This window comes from Colobus angolensis, unplaced genomic scaffold (genome assembly GCF_000951035.1).
Source record: "Colobus angolensis palliatus isolate OR3802 unplaced genomic scaffold, Cang.pa_1.0 Scaffold75, whole genome shotgun sequence".
NCBI lineage: Eukaryota > Metazoa > Chordata > Mammalia > Primates > Cercopithecidae > Colobus > Colobus angolensis.
Genome location: NW_012121265.1, coordinates 2510452 through 2533597, shown reverse-complemented (window position 1 = coordinate 2533597; position 23146 = coordinate 2510452). Strand labels below are relative to the sequence as shown.

The 23146-nt window shown below is 43.1% G+C and overlaps 1 protein-coding gene across 1 annotated transcript in view; it reads left to right on the top strand.

The window, feature by feature from the left end:
• The window catches only part of PNLIPRP2 (pancreatic lipase-related protein 2), a 24685-nt gene extending 4698 nt beyond the window's left edge, over positions 1-19987 (top strand). The window contains exons 4-13 of the mRNA XM_011927819.1: positions 625-750; positions 1540-1674; positions 2439-2550; positions 4745-4864; positions 6337-6456; positions 9586-9704; positions 11615-11744; positions 13203-13314; positions 16949-17116; positions 19878-19987. Of these exons, the coding sequence (XP_011783209.1) occupies positions 625-750; positions 1540-1674; positions 2439-2550; positions 4745-4864; positions 6337-6456; positions 9586-9704; positions 11615-11744; positions 13203-13314; positions 16949-17116; positions 19878-19941 (1206 nt within the window). The 3' untranslated portion in view covers positions 19942-19987. The remainder of the gene's footprint in view (positions 1-624; positions 751-1539; positions 1675-2438; positions 2551-4744; positions 4865-6336; positions 6457-9585; positions 9705-11614; positions 11745-13202; positions 13315-16948; positions 17117-19877) is intronic.
• Positions 19988-23146: the final 3159 nt, after the last annotated feature.

Here is a 23146-nt window from a genome sequence, read left to right as displayed (position 1 = left end):
CGGGCGCCTGTAGTCCCAGCTACTCCGGAGGCTGAGGCAGGAGAATGGCGTAAACCTGGGAGGCGGAGCTTGCAGTGAGCTGAGATCCAGCCACTACACTCCAGCCTGGGCAACAGAGTGAGGCTCCGTCTCAAAAAAAAGAAAATAATAATAATAATAATTACCAAAACATTTAAACATATAAATACGTGATATATTCATACATGTGCTTTTTATATCTCACTAAATAACAAGATCTAGCGGTTGGCCTAATAACTACTATAATTTAAAATATTTATGAGTACAAATGATATTTTTAGATACCTGCAATAATTATATTATGACCTGAAAATACCTGTGACTGCTACCGGGGACAGAGTCACAGGTGTTGCTAATACCACTGTGGTTTATTGTCTAGTTTTGTGATTAACTGAAATACTAGATATGGATTAAGGATTAATTAAAACAGAGAGTCCGTGAACTTGGACTTTCTGAATTCTATCCACAACCCCAGGTCAGGAGCTCCTTCTAGTCCGACCCAACTTCGTGGGCGTTGAAGCTATGATATCAGTTCTGAAACTGGCTGTAATAGGCTTGTGGCTTGGAAAGGCCAACATTCAAATTAATCTTTTTAAATTAAACCAGCTAATCACTGGCACAGAACCAGACACCATTGAAGCTTCAAACTTCCAACTGGACCGCAAGACACGCTTCATCATCCATGGCTTCTTAGACAAGGGGGAGGACAGCTGGCCGTCGGACATGTGCAAGGTAGGGCCCCACCACTTGGCCACTCCCTGGTGAGACCAGCACCCAACACACAGATTCAAACACTGCACCCCCAGTTTCCCTTAAACCAGGAAAGGAAATACTTCAGAGAGAGATGGGTCTTTTTTAACACCACCGAGCAAAGCCCTGTTCCCAAGGGCATCCATTGCCAAAGTATCCCTACCTACTAATTTCTAGCCAACAATCTCCTATGAGGCTGAAGACACCCAGAGTTCAGTCAAAAAGTCTCAAGGTAGAGACTGCAGCAAACTACTGGGCATTTATCCTTGATGACATATGCAAAACCCCTTTGTGATGTTAAAAAACACTTAAATTTTACCCTCTAAAGCACCGCTATCCAATAGAATGTTCTGCAGTGATGATGGTGTTCTATATATGCACTGTCCAAATCAGAAGCCACTGGCCATGTGTGTTATTCAGCACTTGAAATGTGGCTGGTGCAACCAGGAGATGAATTTGACGTGTAATTGAGTAGTAGTCTGTTCACATCTGACTTAGTAAGTGGTCTTTTTAACCTGGTTATGTTCCTAACGATGTGTGAGACCTTAGACACGTCACTTACCCATTCTGGGGTTCAGTTTCCATATCTGTTAAGTGGGTTTTAGCATGTCCAGTCCATAGCACTGCAGTGACGGTGCCGTCATGGCAGGTATAGGAATATCAAAACTCTGGCATGGGCTAGGTGTTTGACAGATGTAAATGCCTATCTGTGGGGTATGCAACTGGGGGCTGTTTATAAATTGATTTCTCTCCATTGTTTGTCTTCCCCAGAAAATGTTTGAAGTGGAGAAGGTGAACTGCATCTGTGTGGACTGGAGGCACGGGTCCCGGGCAATGTACACCCAAGCTGTGCAAAACATTCGGGTCGTGGGGGCAGAGACAGCTTTCTTAATACAAACACTGTCGGTAAAACCCTGCCTGGGCCCTGTCCTGTGGGTAGGGGTCAGAGAGAGGGGAAGGGAGGCACCACGTGGCGCGGAGAGGCAGCCTGGGGACTCGCAGGCATGGATAGGGGCCAGCAGCCAGTAGCCCAGGTTGTAATCAAGAAGGACCATTCCCAGGATGAAGAACCTTCCACTTTGCCTGCTGTCCTGAAGACACCTTGCCCTATCACTGTCTAGCTATGGGGCCTGAGGCAAACTAAGCCTCGGTTTCCGCTTTTGAAATAGAGCTTCCTTGCAGGCTGTTCTGCAGGGGTCAGAGAGCAGTCTGGGCTGCCCAGCAGCTCCCAGTGCAGAAGACGAGTTTTCATCCTCAGCCAACCCACGAGGGAAGGCCCTGGACCTTTCTGCAGGATCTATGGGGCGGGGCGGGGCGGGGCAGAGATAGGGCCCACCCTACCCGCGCTCTCCCAGACAGGCCATACCCCAAGCAGGGACGAGGGAAGAGAGCTGGGAGTGGGGTGGTCCGGGGCAGCAGGCCGTGTGCCTCGCCCGCCCAGGTGGCCTGCAGTTGGCGTGGTGGCCGCTGGTCAGCACTGTTGCCCTGCGCACGAGCCGGCCCGCGGGACTCTCAGGCTGCAGATGGCGAGCGGGGTCGCCCTGCCCCAGGCGGCGTGCCCAAGCCGTGGGGGTTGAGTTTCGAGCCCGGGTCCTGCCCCCATCCCTGACAGGGCCCGGCGCCCGGTCCCCACACGGTGCTGTGGTTCCTGACGCGCTATCCCTCTGCAGACGCAGCTGGGGTACAGCCCTGAGGACGTGCATCTCATCGGCCACAGCCTGGGCGCGCACACGGCCGCGGAGGCGGGCAGGAGGCTGGGGGGCCACGTGGGCAGAATCACAGGTGGGGATCGCGGGGTTCCGGGCTGGAGTCCCAGGCCCCCGGGTGTGCATGGCGAAGGGCACCCCTGCTGGTCTTCCCAAGGGCGCCCCTGCTGGTCCTCCGGGGTACCGATTTTTTGTGATGACCGGTCTTAAATTTAAAAATAATTTTCCATAATGTGTATTAGAAAATAGATAATTAAAAATAAAAATGCATTCATTTTTTTCACACTTGTAATCTCAGCACTTTCGTAGGCTGAGGCGAGAGAATCGCTTGAGGCCAGGAGTTCGAGACCAATTTGGCAACATGGTGAAACCTTGTCTCTACAAAAAATTTTTAAAGTTAGCCAGGCGTGATGGCTATCGCCTGTAGTACCAGCTACTCGAGAGGCCCAGGTGGGAGGACTGCTTGAGCCTACGTGTTCCAGGCTGCAGGGAGCTGTGATAGCCCCACTGCACTCCACCCTGGGTAATAGAGGGAGACCGTATCTCAGAAAAAGAAAGAAAAGAGAAAGAAAGGAGGAAAGAAAAGAAGGGAAGGAGGAAAGGAAAGAAAGAAAGGAGGAAAGAAAGAAAGGAGGGAAGGAAGGAAGGAAAGAAAGAAGGAAGGAAGGAAGGAAGGAGAAACAAAGAGAGACGGAAAGAAAGAAAGAAAGAGAGAAAGAGAAAAGAAAAGAAGCGAGGCTGGGTATGGTGTTTCACGCCTGTAATCCCAGCACTTAGGGAAGCCAAGGCGGGTGGATTATGAGGTCAGGTGATCGAGACCATCCTGGCTAACAAGGTGAAACCCCGTCTCTAGTAAAAATACAAAAAATTAGCCAAGCGTGGTGGGGGGGCACCTGTAGTCCCAACTACTTGAGAGGCTGAGGCAGGAGAATGGCATGAACCCGGGAGGCGGAGCTTGCAGTGAGCTGAGACTGTGCCACTGCACTCCAGCCTGGGCTACAGAGTGAGATCTCAAAGAAAAGAGAAAGATTTAACTAGCACATTAAATCCATGACTTAAGGACTATTATTTTCAGAGTATGACAAAGTAAAAGAAAAAATGTGAGATGGTTTTAAAAATTCATCAGTTCCACATAATTGTTTGAATGTCTTTACTGTGCAGAAAAAAATGTGAGATGGTTTTAAAAATTCATCAGTTCCACATAGTTGTTTGAATGTCTTTACTGTGCCAGGCAAAGACAGAAAATGCAAATGCACACTGAGACCCGCCATATAGAAGGTGCTCAGTAAATATTGAATGGATGAATGAAGCACTAAACTGAATGCATACAAGGCAAAGACACAAATAACTATTTATTTTGTGCAGCCGAATCAGTGTGTAACTTCTCTAAACAGTTCATATCAACATTTAATGAATGTCCCTTTGCCCAAGGCACTGGGTGAAGGATGAGGGGGTATTGGTTTGTGTTTATGTAGAATTTTGCAGTTTGCAAAGTCCCTTCTCTTACATCTTTTCATGAGGGTTTCACAATGACCCTCTAAGGTAGGTGGTTGTCATTATTCCTACTTTTCCGATAAGGACACAGAAGCTCAGAGAGGACAGACATTTGACCTGCAGCAGAACTAGGGCAAGAATACAGGCCTCCTCCTCCCATGCTGTTTCTCTCTGAAGATGACCTGGGCACAGCCCCTGCCACAGGAAATCCACTGTCTAGTCCAGGAGGCAGACAACTAAGTAGGCAAATAAAAATCAAAGCAGCTTGCAAAATAATACAATGTGGATGGAATGGGCTGAGAAAGGAGAGGGGTTAGATTTTCCATTTAACCGTGAGGAGGTGATATGTGAGCTGGGTTTGGAGGAGAAAGATTTAGATAAAGGAGGAATGTGGGAAAGGGCACAGCAGGCTGGAGAATGGCATGAGTCACACAAACGAGTAGATGCGTGCAACTGGGTAAGGCCTGGGGTCTTGCAGTCTCTGAGAGCAGTAGCCAAATGGTAACATGTGAGGACAAAAAGAAAAAGGGAAAGGAGGGGTGTACGGAGGCTACCCAGATCCTTCACGGAGCCAGGCACTGGGGATTTCTGAATGTTCATCCACAGGCAATGACCCCATTCCCAGCCTTTCTGTCCCAGACTCTCTCTCCCAGGCAGACCAAGAGCTGCAGACCCAACCCCCAGAACCATAGCTGCTGAGGTAGGAGCTCAGTCTACCAGTACTGGGTTTAAATCCCAGTTCTTAGAGTTCAGCCTGCCTACCTTCTCTCTTTCAGGGCTGGATCCAGCAGAGCCTTGCTTCCAGGGTGCGCCTGAGGAGGTTCGGTTGGACCCATCCGACGCCATGTTTGTGGATGTGATTCACACAGATTCTGCTCCCATAGTTCCTTCCCTAGGTGAGTTCCTCAATCCCATCTCCTGCTGACCTGTGCTATAGCTAATGACATTGTGTCCAGATATCCCCTCTCACACACACATACACAGACAGCAGGGGAGGTCATTTGAAATAGCTACAGGAATGGCTTGGGCACCAACCAGTCAAAATGGGTACCAGTCCCAAATAAATAGCTAGTACAATGCCAGTGGAATCAGCCTGCTGTCCTGGGTTAAACAAAAACCCTTCTGTAGTCTATGAAATGTTGTCAATCAATCTTCAAACTCTGCATCCTCCCCAATCTACCAGTAACTAATGTGGCGGAAGTATTTATTCTTAAAACTTGACCTGTACTTGCAAAATACGAAGTTAATTTTTGAATATTTTTCTTACTACTTCAGTCGAAGCTTTGGTTACACTTTGTTTTGTTGGAGACTTTATCCCTTTATTTAATTCTTCTAAAATCAGTGTTCTTTTTTCAATATTTTCTTACATAGCCACTCATGAAACTTGCCAATAAAGGGTATGTTTTTGATGATGATGATGATGTTATCACTTACTTAGTGTTTACTATGTGCTACACTGAACATTTTGCATACATTAGCTCATTAATTCTGTAACACTCTAAAAAGTGGGCTTTATTATCACCATTTCATGGCTGAGGAACTGAGGCTCAATTAGGTTATTAGGCTAATTGTCCCAGATCACAAAATCTGTAAGTAAAACCAGGATTTGATCATGGGTTCATGCACTTTGAAAGCCAAAGATCCTAGCCATATGCTATGACTCACAATATAACAGTATGTAGTCTCCACATAACAATATAATGTAGACATCAAAATTTTAAAATGAGTAAAGTAATACAAATTGCACCAGTCTTGATATGTCTACTGGTGCATAATGGTACTAGGGCATATCAATATGATCCAGGACTTTCTTTTTTTTTTTTTTTGAGACGGAGTCTCTCTCTGTCACCCAGGCTGGAGCGCAGTGGCTGGATCTCAGCTCACTGCAAGCTCCGCCTCCCGGGTTTACGCCATTCTCCTGCCTCAGCCTCCTGAGTAGCTGGGACTACAGGCGCCCGCCACCTCGCCTGGCTAGTTTTTTGTATTTTTTTAGTAGAGACGGGGTTTCACCATGTTAGCCAGGATGGTCTCGATCTCCTGACCTCGTGATCCGCCCATCTCGGCCTCCCAAAGTGCTGGGATTACGGGCTTGAGCCACCGCGCCCGGCCTGATCCAGATCTTTCTCAGACACACAGATACACATCTGTGTCTCACTTACCCAGAGCCCAGCCTCCCCCTCATCGCACTTCCTCTGCCCTCTCCTTCCTCCTCATCTTGCCAAGCACCCATCTCTGAGAACTTTCTGCAGAGCTAGAGGCAGTGGTAGCTGTGATGAAGGGAGAATTTGCCAAAAAGGGTCTTGCCTTGTCCACAACCTAACTTTGGGACCACTCACCTCGCCGCTTATCTCTGCTTCAAATGTTTTAGGTTTTGGAATGAGCCAAAAGGTGGGCCATCTGGATTTCTTTCCAAATGGAGGAGAGGAAATGCCCGGGTGTCAGAAAAATATGCTTTCAACCATTATTGATATCGATGGAATATGGGAAGGTATGTAAATTAAAGAAGTAAGACAGTAATTGCTCTGTTTGGGGAGAAAGCCGAATGTATGGGCTGGCCTTCATAATGCTGCCATTTGCCACCGTTTATGGAGTGTTGTGAAAATGTGCCAGGCGTTTTCACAATAATGCTGTGAGATGGTTACTCTGATTAGCCCCAGTTTGCAGATCTAAAAACTGAGGATCAGAAAAATTGTATAACTCAATTGGGCATGGTGGCTCATGCCTATAATCCCAGCACTTTGGGAGGCTAAGGCAGGCAGATCACTTGAGGTCAGGAGTTCGAGGACAACCTGGCCAACATAGTGAAACCCCATCTCTACTAAAAATATAAAAATTAGTTGAACATGATGGCATGCGCCTATAGTCCTAGCTACTCAGGAGGCTAAGACATGAGAGTCACTTGAACCCAGGAGGTGGAGGTTGCGGTGAGCCGAGATAGCACCACTGCACCAGCCTGGGTGACAGAGTGAGACTGTCTCAAAAAAAAAAAAATTACATAGCTCATCCAAGACCACTCTATATCTAAGCCCAACTTCTAACTATAAAGCCCTGATCTCATGCCCCAGCCTGTGTATCTGCCTGTTGTCAGGATCTTGGGATAGCGGCTTGGCTGGCATGTTGGCTCTGGCTTTGACCACCCATCCTACCTGCAGCACTTGCTCCTTGAAGAACTGCAGGGCATAGGCCAAGATTTGAAGGCCTTGACTTGCTTGTCTTGCTTGCTGGTTGCTGTTGTTAGGTGCTAGAAATGGAAGGGGACTTCGCTGAGAAGAAGACAAAGGAGGGATGTGCTCTGTGGGTTTGGGGTGCATGGGTAGGAGCGGGGGCCTGGAGGTCTGGGAGACCCGTGGTGGCTGCTGGCTACTGTGTACATTTCTGTTCATCTGAGAGAGCAGGCCCATGCCCCGCCATTAGGTGACCTCATTGCCCCATCTGATTTGCTACCCCTTGCTCTGGCCTTTTTTGATTCCTGTTTCTCCTCCCCTGATACGAGGCTTCACTCTCCTCTCTGAAAAGGGAGGTTTTGGGCCTGTAATCATTTTACTCTTTATTTTTCTGAGCTAGGAGTTCCCCAAGGCCGAGGACTGTGTTTTGCACATTTCAGACACTCCAGTACCCTGCTCAGGGCCTCGTCCAAAGCAGGCACGAAATGTACTTTTACATTGAGTTGAGTAGCTTTGTGTGACATTTTAATATTCCACGTGCTTAATGTCAAAGAGTAGAGTCGACAAAGTGACCGCCAGCATCCACCAGCACATAAACAGAGCTTTTGTCCCCTCAGGTAACTCCTGGGGAGATGCGACCATTCCAGGCTCCCTGAAAGTGCACCAGAGTCACAATAATAGCTGCTGCCTCCCACAAACGATGAGCAGGGCACACATAATAGGAATGAGCCCAGGTTTAATTAGAGAGGCAATTTCGAGTGAACCAGCCCATGAGCACTGGAGTGTTTCTATTGTGTCAAGCTCCGAGTCACCCAGGCACTGGGCATTGAGGAATAATTAAATCCACTTTCTCCTCCATTATGGGGTCCCAGGGCAGCAATTTTGGATGAAAGAAACAATTAAGTTTGAAACAGGTGCTGCTGTCGGGTGATGAGCGATGACGTGGGCACAGGGAACCTGGCTTCAGCTGGAAGTCACTGGGCCGAGGGCCCGGAGCCGTGGACAACGAAGCCACCTTGGGCACAAAGAGAAGTGTTCCTTTCTCAGTGGGTGGTGATAAAGCCCCGCAGACCCCCCAGGAGTGGTCCACAAGTGTGCCAGGGTCACTGTGCATTTCTCCGTGGGAAGTTTTCTACCAAGGAGCCAGAGAAATGAAAAAAACACATTTCCATACTTCTTCGAAAGGAAAGGATGATAAATAAAATGCAGTGAGAGAGTGGCCAGAGGTCATGGCCACCTTGCCGTCACCGCTTTTACCTTGTGCCTTGCATAGCAAAGAGGAAGAATCAAAAAGCCTGGTTGATGGGGAAGGCCTGCCCAGTGTGTCTGGGGTCCTCACAGAGATAAGATGTGGTCTGCAGCAGCATTGGATGGGCCGGCACGGTAACTGTTTTTAAGATGGGGATGCGCTGCCTCCACTCATGCATGCGAACGTTTTCAGGTACAAGTGGAGGTACTGGCTTCTTACGAAAAATCAGAGGACCAGGCAATTTGGGGCTTTGAACATGTAACACCTGGCTAGACTGTGCAGGGTTAGAGGGGCCCTTTTACAGCTATTGCTATCTTCTCTTAGTCTCTCTCTATATATACACATATATATTATATACATACACATAATATATATATTATAGTGTATGTGTGTATATATACTATAGAGTGTGTGTGTGTGTGTATATATATACCCTCTCTATGTCTCTCTCCTCTGTCTCTGCATTTCTCCTCTCTCTGCCTCTCCTCTCTCTCTCTATCTATCCTCTCTGTCTGTCTTTCTGAATCTGTGTCTTTCTCATCCTATCTCTTTTCCTGTCTTTTTTTCTCTCTCCATTTCTCTCTGTCTCTGTCTGTCTCTCTCCCCCTCCACCAACTCTCTGTCCCTCCCTGACTCTCTGTCTCTCTCTCCCCTCCACCAACTTTCTGTCTCTCTCGGACTCTCTCTCTTTCTCTCCCCCTCAACTCTCTCTGTCTCTCTCTGATTCTCTGTCTCTGTCTCTCTGTCTTCCCTTACCAACTCTCTGTCTCTCTCTCTCCCCTTACCAACTGTCTCTCTGATTCTCTCTTACTCTCTCTCTCCCCCACCAACTCTCTGTCTCTCTCTGACTCCTCTCTCTCTCTCCCCAACCAATTGCCTCTGTCTGCCTCTCGCTCCCTCTGTGTCACTTTCTGTGTCTCTCTCTCCCCTACCACCCCACCCTACTCCTGGCCCCCAGCCCTCCTCATTCATTTGTGTTACATGCCTGGCCCCTGGAAGAATGGACAAAGGTGCTTGTCAGGACGTGTCACTCCTCCACAGTCACCTAGCCCTGAGTAGGTCCCTCCTCAGCAGATGTCCCAAGGTATTCAGGAGCCGATACCCATCGGTGAAATGTGCAGGTGATTCCTCCTTAGTCAGAATGGATTGTTCACACTTAAAAGTGAAAGGCCTCCTTTGAGCTCCCAGGGTCTTTATTTTTCAGGAATTAGTAACTTTGCAGCTTGCAATCACCTACGAAGCTTCGAGTATTACTCAAGCAGCATCCTCAACCCCGATGGCTTCCTGGGCTATCCCTGTGCCTCCTACAATGAGTTTCAGGAGGTAGGTTACCCCAGGAGGCTGAGGAAGATGTTGGTGGCTCTGTTTGGGGTGTTTTTGTGTTCCTGTGGCTTAGAACAGAACCAAGAGATGTAACTCTGCAACTAATGAAAGGAGGTAATGGAAATTCTGCGCCTCACAAAGCCATCTTCCCCCGGGCAGCAGGTTGGGCTGGAGGGGGAAGGCACAGACCTGACTGTGGTGGGCCCTTACTAGGGTCCCCAGTTGTTCATTTAGAAAAATTTCCAATTTACAAAGAAGGTGAAAGAAGACTAATGATGAATACTATACACCTATCACTTGGATGCACCAATTGCTAACATTTTATATGTGTGTATGTATACTTTTTTCTAAATTATGTGAAAGTAAATTAAAGACATTATGACACGTTACTTATAAAAACTTTAGCCTCCATCTCTTAAAAACAAGATCCTCCTCCTATAGAATAACATTCAAGAAATGTATCTTTGATACACTAATATTTTCTAATATATAGTACATATTCAAGCTTCTCCAGTTATCCAAATAATGCCCCTAGAGCTGTGTCTGTTTGCCTGCCTTCTTTCTTTCCTTCCCTTCTTCTCTTTTTTTTTTTCTTGCATTGCAATTATTTTGTTGTCTCTTTAGTCTCTTTTAATCAAGAACAGCTTCCCATTTTTTCTTGGTCTTTGAAGACTTGCCACTTATGAGGATTTCAGACCAGGTATTTGGCAGAATATCCCACTCTCTGAAATTGTCTGATTTTTTAGGGGGTGCTTCAATAGGTAGTAGCAGGTCCTTGTCAGTGTATTAAAACTAAAGACATTCATTTAATTTTCATTCGTTATTTGATGACATAAATTCATTCACTATTTGATGACTTAAACTTTAATTACTTGGTTAAGATGTTTGAACTCACATTTTGTCCTTCAAAACTAATTTTAACCTTGACATTCTTGGGTTGAACTGAGGTCAAAAGGACATCATATTTGATCTCCAAGGTCTGTGAGTGTTCAGTGAGAAGCCTTCACTGTGCTAGTTCTTGCTGGGTCATGGATAGCAACGTGGCCTCTAGTACTTGTCTTACTTCTTCCAAATCACAAAATAGGTCTACACACCATGCATTTTGGATGTGGCATGAGGCCAAAGAGCAGATGACAATGACACTGTGGCATAAGGCAATCAAATCCCTGATTCAAAGACAGCAAATTGCCTCCTCTGGGCCTAGTTACAGAACTATCATTTGAGAAACAACAAATAAGAATGAACAGGTCTGGAGAAATAATTCACATTAAAGTGAAAATGGTCCTGGATCTTCCCTTCCTCACTTCTTTTGAAATAACTTGTTATCTCTCCCATTTACTTCTCCCTAAATATATTGTATTGCATTCCCCATTCATGTTTTAATTTTACTGCTTCCTGGATATGACTTGTTTTCTCAACTATACTCCAAGTTTCCAAGGCACTTATTTGGATACTCTGCAGGGCCTAGCACAGTTCCATGCACAATTCCAAGGATGGACGCATGGATGCATGGGTGCATGGGTAGACAGATGCAGGAATGCATGGATCAGTGGATAAGTAGGATAATGGATGACTCATGGATGCATGGATGCATGGGTAGATAGATGCAGTAATGCATGAGTCAGTGGATAGAAGGGAGAATGGATGGACACATGGATGCATGGGTGCATGGGTAAATAGATACAGAAATGGATGGATTAGTGGATAGGTATGAGAATGGATGGATGGGTAGATGAAAGGATGGATGGGGGATGGATGGGTAGATGGATGGTTGTGTAGGTAAATGAAAGGTGGGTGGTTGGGTGGGTGATGGGTAGATAGGTAGATAGCCATAGGAAGGAAGATGAATTGACTGATTAAGTGAGTGAGTCCTATCACTAACAGACACATTATGGTTTTTTTTCCACTAGAATAACTGTTTCCCTTGTCCAGCTGGAGGATGCCCCAAAATGGGGCACTATGCTGACCAATTTGAGGGGAAAACCAGTGCTGTGGAACAAACCTTTTTCCTGAACACAGGAGAGAGTGGTAACTTCACTAGTAAGTTTCCATTTTACTCACTTCAAATTCTTGCAGATAATTTTAAAAAGTGTGCCAGCCTTATTAGTCAGTATCCTTGGTAACGATGGATAGAAACTTAACTACAACAAGCTTAAGTTGTAATGAAAGGACAGTGAAATGGAATTTGTGTTGGGTCTCACCCCTCTAACCAATACTCCTGACCAGCAGAGAAAAGTATAATGATTGGCCCAGACTGGGTCACATGTTCACCCACCCCTGGTGTAGGAAGGATGCATCAATTAACAGAAGAGGGCAACGTGAAAGTCACTGTAAGTCAAGAAGTCACTGCAGTCATGACTATTATATTGGTCCTCCTACATACACACACACACACACACTTTGTGGTGATGTCATTTTGCCCTGTTTCTTATTTTAAAAGTACAAGACAGAAAAATTATCAAGATTCATTTACTATGAATAATATCACATAATGGCTGGAAAGAAGAGCAGTTATTTTCTAAGGGAGTTTCAAATTTAAAAATTTATATCAGCACCTTACAAAACACTTTTCACATAACAGTATTTCCTGTAATCCTCAAAATATTTATCATAAAAGATAACAGTTTGGCTGTATCTATAAAATTTTGTATGCACATTCCTTTAACCCAGTAACTTCACTTCTCAGAATGTACCATAGAGAAATACTTGCATGTGTGCGTAAGATGATGTGTTCAAGCATGCTCGCTCTTTGTTTTTAAGAGCAAAAGATTGAGGGGAAAATCTAAATGTCCGCCAGTTGGTAAATGACTAAATACTATAGATTAAATACTACATGTAGCCATTAAAAAGAAGGTTATACTTCTGCATACTGAAGAGAGAAAACCTCTAAGGTGTATTAAGTAAGAAGGCAAGTGACAAAACAACATGCAATACACCCAGTGTCTTCATTTTTCAGACTGCTGTAACGTAGTACCATAGACTGGGTGGCTTATAAATAGTAGAAACGTATTTCTCACAGTTCTGGAGGATGGAAATCCAAGACCATGGTGCCAGCACGATCAGGTTCTGGTGCACATTGCTGTCTTCTTGTTGTATACTCCCACATGGTGGAAAAAGGACAAGAGAGCTCTCTGGGGTCACTTTTATGAGGTTACTGATCCCATTCTTGTGGGCTCTTACCCACATGAATTCAGTCCATTGTACTATGTATCAGTCAAAATACACATGTGCAGTATCAGCTGCCCTTCATTCATCAAGAGCACATACCTTGCTGTGTTCCTAAGGGACTGTGCTGAACCGTAATATTTACTGACCCCTGAGTCCCTCGCTCCCACCTAGAACCTTACCCCCTTAATTCCTGGGCCCCAGGAATTCAATTAAGTCACAGTCCTCTTACCTCTTACCCCTGGAGGATTCACAGCTTGGAACAATAATGTTTTCATAGATTATTTTTTCAATAAGATGAGTTCATTAAATGGGTTGTATTTCTTTGGACAGGTTGGAGATATAAGGTATCAGTCACACTTTCTGGAAAAGAGGAAGTGAATGGGTACATCAGGATTGCTTTGTATGGAAGTAATGGAAACTCAAAACAATATGAGGTTTTCGAGTAAGTTCACTAGTAATGCGAAATGATCATACTTTCCATAATAGATTATTCAAAATCGACTGAGTATAAAGTGCTTTATGGATCTAGGCATCTATTATACAGAACCATTGAATCCTAGGATGTGAGCTGGAAGAAAGTTTCAGTGTCTAGTTCAATCATCCCATTTTACATATGAGAAGAGTGAGGCCCAGAGAGGGGGAACTCGCTATTTAAAATGAGTCATGTGCTAACTCCTTTTGGAATGTCAGTCATCTGACTAGATTGTTTTTTTCTTTTTTTTAATTTTATTTTAGATTCAGGGGGTGCATGTGCAGATTCATTACATGGGTATATTGTATAATGGTGAGGTCTGGACTTCTAGTGAACCTATTACCCAAACGGTGAACATTGCACCCAATGGATAAATTTTTAACTCTTATCCCCATCCCAACCTCTCTCCTTTTGGAGTTCCCAGTGTCTATTCTTTCCAGCTTTATGTCCATGTGTACCCATTGTTTGTAAGTGAGAACATGCAGTTTTCTGTTTCTGAGTTATTTTGCTGAAAATAATGGCCTTCAGCTTCATCCATGTAGCTACAAAGGACATGATTTCATTCTTTTTATATCTACATAGTATTTTATGTTGTCTAGATGCCAAATTTTATTTATCCAATCAACAACTGATGGACACTTAGGTTGATTCCATGACTTTGCTATTGTGAATATTGCTGTGATTAACATACAAGTGCAGGATTTTTCTGATAAACTATTCCTTTTCCTTTGGGTAGATACCCAGTAGTGCAATTGCTGGGTCAAAATGAAGTTATATTTTTCTATCAAGTTATTTGAGAAATCTTCATACTGTTTTCCATAGGGGTTGAACTAATTGACATCCCTACCAACAGTGTGTAAGCATTCCCTTTTCTCCATATCCTTGCCAACATCTGTTATTTTTTTTAATTTTTAATAATAGTCATTCTGACTGGTATGAGATAGTATCTCACTGTGGTTTTAATTTGCATTTCTCTAATGATTAGTGATGTTGAGAGTTTTTTATGTGTTTGCTTGAGGCTTGTATGTCTTTTGAGAAGTTCTTTGCCCAGTTTTTAATGGGGTTATTAGTTTTTTTCTTGTTGATTTGAGTTCCTTTTAGATTCTGGATATTAATCTTTTGTCACATGAGTAGTTTGTAATATTTTCTCCCATTCTGTAGTTTGTCTATATACTCCATTGATTGCTTCTTTTAATGTGCAGAAACTCTAGTTTAATTCAGTCACATTTGTCTATTCTTGTTTTTGCTGCATTTGCTTTGAGGTCTTAGTCATAACTTCTTTACTTTTTTCTATTTTCCTTTTTCTTTTTTTTCTTTTTTTTTTGAAATGGAGTTTCACTCTTGTTGCCCAAGCTGGAGTACAATGGCAAGATCTCGGATCTCGGCTCACTACAACCTCCACCTCCTGGGTACAAACGATTCTCCTGCCTCAACCTCCCATGTAACTGGGGTTACAGGAGCCTGCCACCACGCCTGGCTATTTTTTTTGCATTTTTAGTAGAGATGGGGTTTCACCATATTGGCCAAGCTGGTCTCAAACTCCTTTCCTCAGGTGATCCACCCACCTCACCTAGGCCAATGTACAGGAGTTTTATCCTATGTTTTCTTCTAGAATTTTAATAGTTTCAGGTCTCACATTTAAGTCTTTCACCCATCTTGAGTTAATTTTTGTATATGGTGAAGAATAGGGGTCCAGTTTTATTCTTCTGCCTATGGCTAGCCAGTTATCCTAGCACCATTTATTGATTAGGTTTATTCAATAACCCTTTCCTCATTGTTTATTCTTGTTAACTTTGTCAAAGATCAGTTAGCTGTAGATATGTGGCTTTATTTCTGGGTTCTCTATTCTGTTCCAATGATATATGATATATGTGTCTATTTTTGTACCAGTACCATACTGTTTTGGTTACTGTAGCCTTGTGGTATAGTTTGAAGTCAGGTAATGTTATACCACTGGCTTTGTTCTTTTTGCTTAGATTGCTTTGGTTTTGGGGGCTCTTTCTTGTTCATATTCTAAAATATGAATTTTAGAATTGTTCTAATTCTGTAAAAAATGGCATTGTTAATCTGATAGGAATTGTGTTGAATCTGTAGATCACTTTAATGATATTGATTCTTCCTATCCATGAGCATGGGATGTTTTTCCATTTGTTTGTGTCATCTACAATTTCTTTCATCAGTGTTTTATAGTGCGCCCTGTAGAGGTTATTCACCTCCTTGGCTAAATGTATTCCTAGGTATATTTTGTGTTTGTGGCCATTGTATATGAGATTGAGTTCTTGATTTGGTTCTCAGATTAAGCATTTTTGGTGTAGAGAAACGCAACTGCTTTTTGTGCATTAATTTGTATTCTGAAATTTTACTAAAGTGATTTATCAGGCCTAGCAGATTTTTGGGGGAATTGTTAGGATTTTCTAGGTATAAAATCATGTCATCAGTAAACAGAGATAAGTAGACTTCCTCTTTTCCAGTTGGTTGCCTTTTATTTCTTTCTCTTGCCTGATTGCTCTGGCTAGGACTTACAGTACTGTGTTGAATAGGAGTAATGAGAGTGGACATCCTTGTCTAGTCCCAGTTCTTGGGGTGAATGCTTTCAACTTTTCTCCATTCGATATAGTGTTAGCTGTGGGATCATCACATATGGCTTTTATTATTTTGAGGTATGTTTCTTTGATGTCTAGTTAGTTGAGGGCTTTTTATCATGAAGGGACATTAAATTTTATTAAAAGCTTTTTCTGCATCTATTGAGATTATTATATATTTTTCGTTTTTGATTCTGTTTATATGTTGAATCACATTTGTTGATTTGCATATGTAGAACCATCCTTGCATTCCTGGAATAAAACCCACTTGATTGTGATGAATTACCTTTTTAACATGCTGTTGGATTTGGTTTGCTAGCATTTTGTTGGGGATTTTTGTGTCTGTGTTCATCAGGGATATTGCCTATAGTTTCCTTTCTGACTTGGGTTTTGCAAATATCAAAATCTCTTCAGGCAAGGCACATCTGTATGGCATATAACCAACACACACCCCATCCTCACACACATAGATATACACATGAAGCCTGTGGCCATCTCATCCATGTTGTGCAGCCTCAGCATCTGGCCTTTGCTGGGCATATGAGGTGCTTGGTAAATATGTGTTAGATGAATGCATAACCTGTGCAATAAAGTTAGGTTCTGTTTTTGCACTAACTTTTACATAAAAATGTTTGTGTTGAATTAAATGTCCTTGACAAATTCCTGTAATACACATGAGATGCTAACAAATGGCATCTGCTGAACCACATGCATCTTTAAATATAAGACATTGCCCCAAATGGTCCTGTAGCAAACTTTAGACCATTAATATGCCACCCCAAATATTTGACTTAGCTGTAGATAAAAACTAAAACAGTGGAAATCTGGAGTCGAATATTTTTTAAAGGTGTGTTCTGCACAAATACTTTTATGTTATGGCAGCCCCTGGATGTGTATGAAGTCATTCGAGGTGTTTGCAGAAAACCAACAACAGCAACTATTGTTTAGAGACGTGATAGATTGTGATCATCTTATGTGTTCATATATCCAGCTGATATAACATTTTATGTCCATATTTTCAGAGGATCCCTCAAACCAGATGCAAGTCACATGCATGCTATTGATGTGGATCTCAATGTTGGCAAAATACAGAAAGTTAAGTTCCTCTGGAACAACCAAGTGATAAATCTATTCGAGCCCAAACTGGGGGCTTCCCATATCACAGTGCAAAGTGGTGAAGATGGGACCGAGTATGTATTTTTTATTGCATCTAAGTTTGGTTATTTATATTTACATATTGATCTATCTGTCTATGCATTCATTCATCCAATTGCCCACCTACTCATCTATGTACCCATCTACTCATCCATTCATCTACCCATCTGTCCATTTCTCTATCCTTTTAATCACTTACCCACTTACCCATTCACTTATTCCTCTGCCCATCCACCCAGACACGTATCTCATCATTCTTCTGGCCCTCCAGCCATTCTTTGATCTTCCCATCCATCCATTCATCTTCCCAGGTGTTTATCTCAACTCTACATCCATCCATCTGATTTACTTTGAAAAACCAAAATTGTTTTCCTTAGGCAAAATTCAACTTGGCAGGGGCAAGGCATGTAGGCACAGATAGGCACAGATTCAAGAAACAGGCAAATATGAATGACTGTTTTATCTCAAACAATAAGGAAAGCACTTGGGAAGCACACAGGGGAAATCTCTGAGTTAATTCCAGTTGATGTACAGTTATTAATGTAAACAGGTTTGTTTGGAGACTATAGCATTAGAGGGATACATACTGTGTTAGGAATCTGGCTCATAATGACAAGTTCTTCCATTCTGAGAGAATAGAATCCTACTTAGTAGGCATTGGGAGAGAACATAACTGTTTTTAAAATATGGAAAGAACGACACCTCAAAAGAGGATAATTAAAAAACGATGGGATATTAGAGAATAAAGGAAACATAAATGTCGACTCTCAACTGCTCTCATTTTAAGATGAGGAAGTAAGATTTGGAAAGTCAAGTAACTTGTCTAAGGTCATGTAGGGAATCTAAAGGGAAAAATACTGGACTTCAGAATGTTTTCAAAACACACACCAAGACTTTGCTCAGCTGCATGACTTAACTTTGCTGGCTGTAAAAGTGGCAATAATCCCAATTACTCAGTGTATTATTGGAAGGATCAGATGTCACAGTCAACGGGCCATCACTTTGTGTACAGTAGACCCCCTTACCTGTGGGGATGGGTGATATGCTCCAAGACCCCAGTTGGATGCCTGAAACCTCAGATAGTACCAAATCCTACATATACTATGGGTTTTTTTTCTTATTTATACATACTATATGAATAGGAAAAATGCTGGACAAAGGGACAATTCATGTCCTGGGTGGGACAGAGCCGAACAGAGCAAGATTTTATATGCTACTCAGAATGATGTGTAATTTAAGACTTACAAATTGTTTGTTTCTAAAATTTCCCATTTCCTATTATGGGACCTCAGTTGACCATGAGTAACTGAAACCATGGAAAGCAAAACTGCAGATAATGGGGGGCTACTATACTCAGTTGTGAGGCACAACAAGGACTGGGACCCAGGTCTTCTGACAGCCCATCCAGGGTTCTTTCCACTGTGCCCACCAATTCAGCCAGCTGGATGTGAAACTGAGAAGTCCATATGGTCTGGCAGTGCAATGCAATGTGAAAATGTCTGAATTTCTCAGTATTTAAGTGGGGGTGGAGTTCCTATTTTAAGTACAATATAGAACACATGCTGTATAATCCAAACACCAGAGTCCCCGACCCAGATGAGGTCTCTCTCATCAAGAAGCTACATTCTGAAGCTAAACCTGGAGGGAAGGCCAGCTTGGCCACACTGTTCCCCTTGCATCAAAGACACCTGCAAGAGAAGGAAGAGGCCGGAAGTGGCCAGCTTCTCATGCTTGGTGCTTGCTCCAACCTGACTTGGTTAGTTTCTCAGAATTAATAACCCTCTAGGATCTTTTTTATTTTTAAGAAATGTTATTGAAACATAATTCCCATAAAACACAATTCACCCATTTAAAGTGTGCAATTTTAATGGCTTTTAGAATATTCACAGAGTTGTGCAACTATCACCACAATGTTAGAATATTTTCATCACCCTAAAAAGAAACCCCATACCTGTTAGCTATCATCTCTCAACCCGCACATCCCTTTTCCTCAGCCCTAGGCATCCACTAATTTACTCTGTGTCTCTGTAGGTTTTCTTATTCTGGACATTTCATGTAAATAGAGTCATACAGTGTATAGTCCTTCATGACTGCCTTCCTTCATTTAGCATAACGTTTTCAAGGTTCATTCATGTAGCATGTTTCAGTACTTCATTCTTTTTTATTGCCAAATAATATTCTATTATATGACTATGCCACATTATATTTATTCATTTATCAGTTGGTCACTTGGGTTGTCTCTACTTGGGGGCTATTATGAATAATGCTGCTTTGAAATTATGTACAAGATTTTGTTTTCATCCTCTTGGGTATATACCTAGGAGTGGAACTGCTTGGCCGTATGATAACTCTGTTTAACCTTTAGAGGAACTGCCAAACTGTTTCCAAAGTGGCTGCCACATTTTACATTCCCAGAGCAGCGTATGAGGGGCCCTCTCTGACCTTCATTTGACAGAGAAAGTCCCTCTGAGCTGGCTGGGGCACTACTGGTCCCTCCCTGGAACTCATTGCTAGACCCAAAGAGGCAGTCCCATCAGAGACCCCTCCGTTTTGCAGTTTGCAAAGCTTCAGTTTGACATGGCTGATTCACTTTCCACCCATTCGGAGCTCACCCGGGAGAGGGGTGCTCTTTGAGCAGGTTTAGTTAGTAAGAATTACTTGGACTCTGCCTGGCAAAGCAGAACTTTTCGGTCAAGGGGAGCTGAATGCAGGGGGTTGCCCAAATGCTGTTTACTCATCTGAAGTCACATTTCCACAAGCAAAAGAGCCTCATGCTGATAATGTTTTCCTCCACAGGTATAACTTTTGCAGCAGTGACACTGTGGAAGAAAACGTTTTGCAATCTCTTTACCCTTGTTAAAAACGTGGTGTGGCTATTGCGGTAATAAAATTTTTAATGCACTCAGTTTGAGGGTGAGCTGTTAGTTTGACATTCTCTACTTTCTGGGTTCACATTTCAAAAATGATTTGGGGGACTGGAGTCAAGTTTGCCACAGGTGACACCTGGAACTTCTCACCCACTTACCTCTGCCACCGTCTCTCTCTTTCCAGGCACTTTAGGTGGCCTTTCTAATGGATTTTATTTCCTTAGACAATGGACTTCTGTCCTATTTGTAAAGGTCATTGTTGCTGTCACTTGCTGCCCACCCAGCCTTTAACATCATAGGGGCACAAGGTAGACACCACATAAGAATTCAGAAAATACAAAGAGAAGAAAAGCAAAAAAAGGAGAATGAAATAAAATATCCCGAGATATTGCCGCATTTTGTGGCAGGTGTAATTCCAAACTCTGATGATTTTGGTTAAAATCCACCTGCAGCATGGAAAAAGCAGGGCTTTAAGAAAAAATTAATGCATGCACGTGTTACAAAATTCAAATGACACAGAAAAGTATTCATTCTTACAAAAGGTGAATCTCCTTCTCCCTTGCCTTCAAGTCTCTCAGTTCTTCCCAGAGACAACTTGGGTTTTTTCAAGAAATAGTCCACATATACTTATGGATAATATCTATTTTACACACTCAACCCCGCCACACCCTTTTTATCCAAGCACAGATGACAGAATAGTATACACACTGTTCCACATCTTGCATTTTTCACTAACAATAAGTTGCATATTAGTCTCTAATGGTACAGAAAGAGTTTCTCCATTCTTCATATAGCTTCGTAGATTCCACTGAGAGATGTACATCGTGTGTATGGTTGGACATTTTCTATTATAAATATTCATGCAATTAATATCCTTTCGTGATATCGTCTACATTATATAGCTGATCAATAAATATTTGGAATATGTTTATTTTTACAAATATTGCCAAATTGCTCTCTATAGCAATTGTATCAGTTTATTCAATGATAGGTTGAACCATATGCAATTGCACTTTTAAAGGCCATAAAAGCCAAATGTTGGCAATTTCACGTGATTCATTCTAATAGGAGAGCGTTTCACACTCTCGCTAACATGAGTATTGTCAAATCTTTTGCCAATTTGATAGGGGAAAGTGTTTTTCCTTACATTGTAATTTTCTTTATTTTATTATGAATGAGGTTTCAGTATGTAATGGGCTCTTTGTATTTCTTCCTCTGTGAATTATCCAAATTCTTTGCCAATTTTAGCCATCTTTTTAATACAATTTTTACTTTAAACAGCTCTTTAATATTAGGCAAACTAGAATATTCCATCATATGCAAATATTTTGCTCAATCTATCCTCTGCCCAGGGAAGAAAAAGAACGCCAACAGGAGGGGCTGAGACAGCCACTCACAGGGCCTGTACCCAGCTGTGCAGGGCTCATACTGTCTGCCCTGTGCCCAGCTCATACTTAGAGGGTTCTGCAGGTCCCCATCACCCCAGTGGCTTCCCAGAGGGCTCCAACCACCTGAACTCACACTGGTCAGAGGCAGGTGAGGTAGCCAGGCTTGGGTTTTCATGTCTCCTTCCTGAGCGTGATACTGGTCTCCAGCCTGTGTGGTCTGCTTTTTGAGGCTATGCCCAGATTTGAGGGGCCAAGGACCTCCTCAACCAAGCTGCTGTGCAGAGCACAGCCATGGAAGCCTGACCTCCTGACCATGCACCACCTCCCATTTGCCCCCAGCAGAACTGCCTGGGGACCCCAGACAGTAAATGGGCTGGTGCCAGGTAGAGGGTGTTACTTTCAGGGTCTAGGAGTAGTGCTGTAGGGTGCACCTGTTGTGCCAGGGTGGGGTTATTCACTGTTCAATTCTTAGAATCCTGAAATGGCTTCATCTAGCAGTTTGAGAAAATGGCATCATGACAGCAGTGACTGTTGCATCAGGAGAATTGCAGGTAATTCTTCCTTCCACTGAGATTTGGAGAATGGGGGTAAAGGAACTCTCTCTTCCCTTTAAGGGGAGGCCTCTAATACAAACAGAACTGGAGTCCTTGAGTTCAATATCTTGGGATTTTTTTTTGTTTCCTTCTTCTCTTTGGCTTTTCTTTTCTTTGTATTTTCTGAATTCTTTTTCTTAAAACCCTTTACAGCATTTATTTGTTTTCATTTTTTATTTTTTTGGAGATGGAGTCTCGCTGTCACCTTGGCTGGAGTGCAGTGGTGTGATCTCGGCTCACTGCATGCAACCTCCGCCTCCTGGGTTCACGCGATTCTCCTGCCTCTCAGCTTCCTGAGTAGGCATCCACCACCATGCCCAGCTAATTTTTTTATTTTTAGTAGAGACGGATTTCACCATGTTGGCCAGGCTGGTCTTGAACTCCTGACCTCAAGTGATCCACCCACCTCAGCCTCCCAAACTCCTGGGATTACAGGTGTGAGCCACGGCGCCCGGCCTCTATACAGCATTTAAAATCCTAGCCTGGTGCAATGAAATAGGTCCTTGTCTGAGACCTACTAGATGTTTTAGATCTCAATAAAAATACAAACTACAAACTATAGACATTATCAGCCCTGGCCGTGTATTAGAATTACTGTGAAGCTTTAAAAGAAACCTGTAATCCCAGCTACTCAGGAGGCTGAGGCGAGAGGATCACCTGAAGCCAGGAATCTGAGACCAGCCTGGGCAACAGAGTGAGGCCCCATCTCTTAAAAAAGAAAGGAAACAAAAACAAAAGACAGTCCCATGTACAGGATGTATCCTAGACCAACCACAATTTTGGGGTGGGTCGCCAGTATTTTTAAAGCTCCCTGGATGATTTACAGCCACAGTTCAGAACCACCATGTGTGATCCCCTGTAAGAGCTGGTAATGACACTTTCTATCTTTACTCATATAAATCTCCATAGTGTGATATAGGGCCTAATTGCTCAGCTCTGCAGTAAAGCTGAGCTGGCCTTGCATTCATTGCAGCTTCATTTCCTTTTAACTGGACTCCCTGGACTGACTGCTTAACTTCTTTGACCTCAACACTTACTGAAGAATAATAGTAGCCCTGCCAAACAGGGTGGCTAGTAGAATTATATAAGATAAGAAATGCAAAGCACTTAGGGAAGTGCTTGGCACATAATTAACAGTCATTAAATGAAGAAGGTTGGGAGGCTGAGATGGCTGGATCACCTGAGGTCAGGAGTTCGAGACCTGGGCAAGATGGTGA